Raw genomic sequence first — 4,224 nt, 5'->3', positions numbered from 1 at the left:
TCTACCCCTGCTCCTTTAGAAGAGCAGTCAGTACTCTTACTCACTGAGGCACCTCTCTACTCCCCAGGTTCTTGTGTTTATTTTAAAGATGTATTTTTATATTATGTGTAAGGGTGTCTTGCCTGGATGTATGCATACGTAGCACATATATACCTGGGGTCCATGGAGTCCAGATGTTCTGGAACTGAAGTTACAGACAGTTATAACCTGGCATGTGGGGGCTGCAGCCTAAACCTGGGCCATCTGGAAGGATAGCAAGTGCTCGTAACAGTTGAATCATCTCTCTGTCCCCTGTTTGTTGTTGTTGTTGTTTGTTTTGAGATAGAGTTTTACATAACCTGAGCTGGCCTTGAACTTTTGTATACCTGAAGAGACCTTGAGAAGACCCCTGCCTCTACCCACCATGTGCTGGGATCACGGACATACACCACCATGCCCTAGAAAATGTACTATGCACTCTTTTTTATGACAAATTGTTTATTATACACATACATACTTCTAATGTCAAGGAACAAAAGACAAAATGTCTTTTGGCCAGAGCATTTCATTTTTACAATTCAGAATTTTTCTAGCTGGTAAATTTTGATGTTTAAACTTTCCCAATAGGAGAAGATTCCCATTTTTTAAACAGGTTTATACTTTAATTTTTTATTTTTTTTATTTTTATTTTTTAGCTTATATATATGTATATATTTATATTTATATAAAAGAGCAATAATGGCAGTATGTTATGCATCAATAGCAGCAACAGCTTTTCCAGGTTCTGTAGTCCTTTGAACAAAATTGTAGAGACATCCAGCACACTCCATTTTTAAAAAAACAAAAACAAACAAAAACAACAAACAAACAAACAAACAACAACAAAGTAAAAAACAAAATCCCAGAAGACAGCACAGTTCTGTTACTCTTGTGGTACTTGGCACCATTTTTTTTAAAAAATTAGTTTCTCAGTCATCATCTGGGAGGAAACCATTCTGAGCAACATCATTGAAAACAGCTCTGATAAAGCATGGTCACTACTGTGTATCATAAAGCAGGTCCACATATGAGTGAGTATGTATCATGTTTGTCTTTTTGTGATTGGGTTACCTTGCTCATAATGGTTTCTTCGAGTTCCCTCCATTTTCCTGCAAATTTCAAGATTCCATTGTTTTTTTCTGCTGAGTAGTACTCCATTGTGTAAATGTACCACAATTTCTCTCTCTATCCATTTTTCGGTTGAGGGGCATCTAGGTTGCTTCCAGTTTCTGGCTATTACACTTAATGCTGCTATGAACATGGTTGAACAACTATGCACTCTTAACAAGGCTATGTATTTTACTGTCATTAAGTGTAGTGATTTGTATATTTCTATTAGATTACCTGGTTTATGGTGCTATTCAAATCCTTTATTTACCCTGGATGTGGCAGCACATATCTGAAATCTTAGCAGTTTAGATATATAAGCATGATGATGGTAAATTTACCACCAGCCTTAGCTAAATTCCAGCCATACTGTAGAGAACCTACCTCCAAAAAAAATTATTTCCATATTTATTTTTTGTCTAGATGTTCTGTTATTGAAAGTAGGATATTGACTCTTCAGTATGATGAGGACAGGAAGTACCTGCCCTGCTAAGAATATCATCAGATCCTATTGACCTTTTCACCTTCTTTGACCCTTCAAGCTTCTGAATAAAATCATTTGACTTAAAAAAATAAAGTGATTTGAGTCTTCTGTTAATATAGCAGAACTGTGTGATTCTCTTCTCAGGTTTCTCATTTTTATACTTGGAGGATTCAGTTGTTTATTTAGATATGATTATAAATTCTATGTATTCTTTGGTTATTTCTTTTGAAAGATGGTCTCACATAGCTCGGCCTTGAACTCATTATATATCCTTGAAATCCCGATCTTACTGCCTTCAGCATACAAGTGTGAGAATTATAAGTGTGTAGGCACCATGGTTGGCTATTGTGTGTTATTTATGAATTTTACTTGCCCACATATAATTTTATTCTTTATCTTTTTTTAGGCATCATCAGTTTATTATAAAAGGGAGGCACAGAAATTATTTACATGATGAATAGTTCAGAATGTCGGCGGAATGGGCAGCTTCATGTGATACCATTTCAACAGTGATTTCAGTCCGTATATTTTCCAAGAATGTCAGCATCTCTAAATAAGAAATAATCCTTGCCGTCTAGAACTACTTTGGTGCCTCCATATTCTGGGAGAAGAACTTTGTCTCCAACTTTCACACTGACTGGCTGAATCTCTCCACCCTTTTCTTTCGAGCCTGATCCCACAGCCACTACTGTTGCTTGCAATACTTTTCTTTGAGACTTTTCTGGAAGCATAATGCCACCTTTGGTCACAGTTTTGGCGGCACTCCTTTCAACCAATACTCTGTCAAAGAGCGGTAGAAACTTTTTGAAAGCTTGTCCAGCCATGACTCGCGCCGCCGCAGCTCAGACTCTGCACTCGGGCCACCGCTGCAAGGAGAGTCTATTATTTATCTCTTATAGTAGGTTTTGATTTGTTTGTTGTAAATGGAGGGGGTGCTTTTGCTTCCCAGTTGCCCAGTCCCGAATAATCACACAAAAACTTAATATGAATTACAAACTGTTTGGGCTAATGCTCAGGCTTATTGCTAACTAGCTCCTACTTTTAATTTTCCATTAATTCTTATATTTCCAAGTGGCTTGTGGCTTTACCTGTGGTATAGTATATCTTGCTGCTCTGGCAGCTGACTGGTATCTGCCCCTGACTCTGCCTTTCTTCTTCCTTTATCCCTGCATGGATTTCCCACATAGCTATATTTTGCCTTGCTATAGGCCAAAGTAGCTTTTATTATCAACCAATGAGAGCAACATATATTCACAGCATACCAAGAAGGGTTATCCCACAACATTTTTGTTCTTTATCTCTCATAGTAGGTTTTGATCTCTTTATGTTTTTGAGGCAGGGGTTTACTTTGTAGCCTGTGCTAGAGTCAAACTCATAATATTCCTGTTTCAGCCTCCTAAGTGCAGGGATACAGTCATACCCCATCATATGCAGCCTTATCTTTTTATTAATACATTTATAGTATATCTTCTTGGCTTGGGAATGTATCTCACTGGTAGAATTTCTGAATTGTGTGATGATTAGTTTTAACTGTCAACTTGCCACAACCTAGAATCATTTAGGAAGAGAGTCTCCATGAAGGACTGTTTACATCAGGTAGTTTGTGGACATGTCTGTGAGGGATTGTCTTAAATGTCCTAAGTAATATAGGAGGACCCACCTTATATGTGGATGGCATCTTCTGCTAGTTTCTCAGATACAAGAACATGGAAATATGAGTTTTTAGCTTTTTTATTTTGTTTATTTGCTTCCTTATCTTTACTCTCACTGTCCAGTTCACCTTCATTTGCTGCTATTACTGATTACTTTGCTAATACCAAAACTCTCTTTTTTGGGTTTCCAACATCAACTGAAGACCAGCAGCTCTACAGGAACTGTTCAGGCCTTTGCCACAGATTGGGACAGCTGAGGTACCCAGCCTCACAAACTCAACAGCTACCAGATTCTCAGCCTCTCTGAAATAGCCACTGTTGTACCAGCTGTATCATTTCTTTTTCCTTTAAAGAACCCTTTCTAGGAGCCCAAGAGACTTTCAAAATGATATAGTTGTTGCCTTTGGTTGCCTGCCAGAGGCTGACGGTATGTCTTTGTTACTGAAGATGCCATGTGCTACAGACATAGGAGTTGGAGGAATCAAACTGGAACAGATCTGGAATCCTCCTCCCTGAGGACTAGCTCTCATAGTATTTGAAGAAGATATTCAAGAATACAAGAAAGAAAAGTAATCAATAGTATTACCCAGCTGTAGGGTCTATGAACCACAATGATGATCAGAATGGCAAATTATTCTGAATGGTGCAATAGTGGCACTCATCTCCTCGGGGTAACCAACAGCTACCTAATTGGACTCAAGGCCCACTCAATAGAAGGGAATTCAGTTCTGGTACTGTGACTCTCAGAGAACCTACTACTGCCACTTTATTAGACTATCAGAATTCTTCACTGAATTACAAATACTTATCCTTAATTCCACACGTAGGTGTAGTTTTCCCCTCATATCAAAGAAGCTTCTTTTTGAAGCATATGGAGACTAGTACCGAAAGTCACAACTGGTCAGAAAACAACTGAATATGGGAATGCTGAGCCCCAATTGATACATCTATAACACAACCCCT

The 4,224-nt window shown here is 38.2% G+C and overlaps 1 protein-coding gene across 1 annotated transcript; it reads right to left on the bottom strand.

Moving 5' to 3' along the window:
• Positions 1–2,006: 2,006 nt before the first annotated feature.
• On the bottom strand, positions 2,007–2,471 carry LOC100753142 (10 kDa heat shock protein, mitochondrial). Its single transcript, XM_027431899.2, has one exon. It carries the CDS (start codon positions 2,431–2,433, stop codon positions 2,125–2,127), a length of 309 nt encoding a protein of 102 aa, XP_027287700.1. The 5' UTR covers positions 2,434–2,471; the 3' UTR covers positions 2,007–2,124.
• Positions 2,472–4,224: the final 1,753 nt, after the last annotated feature.

The sequence above is a fragment of the Cricetulus griseus genome, chromosome X, assembly GCF_003668045.3.
Source record: "Cricetulus griseus strain 17A/GY chromosome X, alternate assembly CriGri-PICRH-1.0, whole genome shotgun sequence".
In the NCBI taxonomy this organism is placed as follows: domain Eukaryota; kingdom Metazoa; phylum Chordata; class Mammalia; order Rodentia; family Cricetidae; genus Cricetulus; species Cricetulus griseus.
This window is presented reverse-complemented; position numbering and strand designations above follow the sequence as displayed.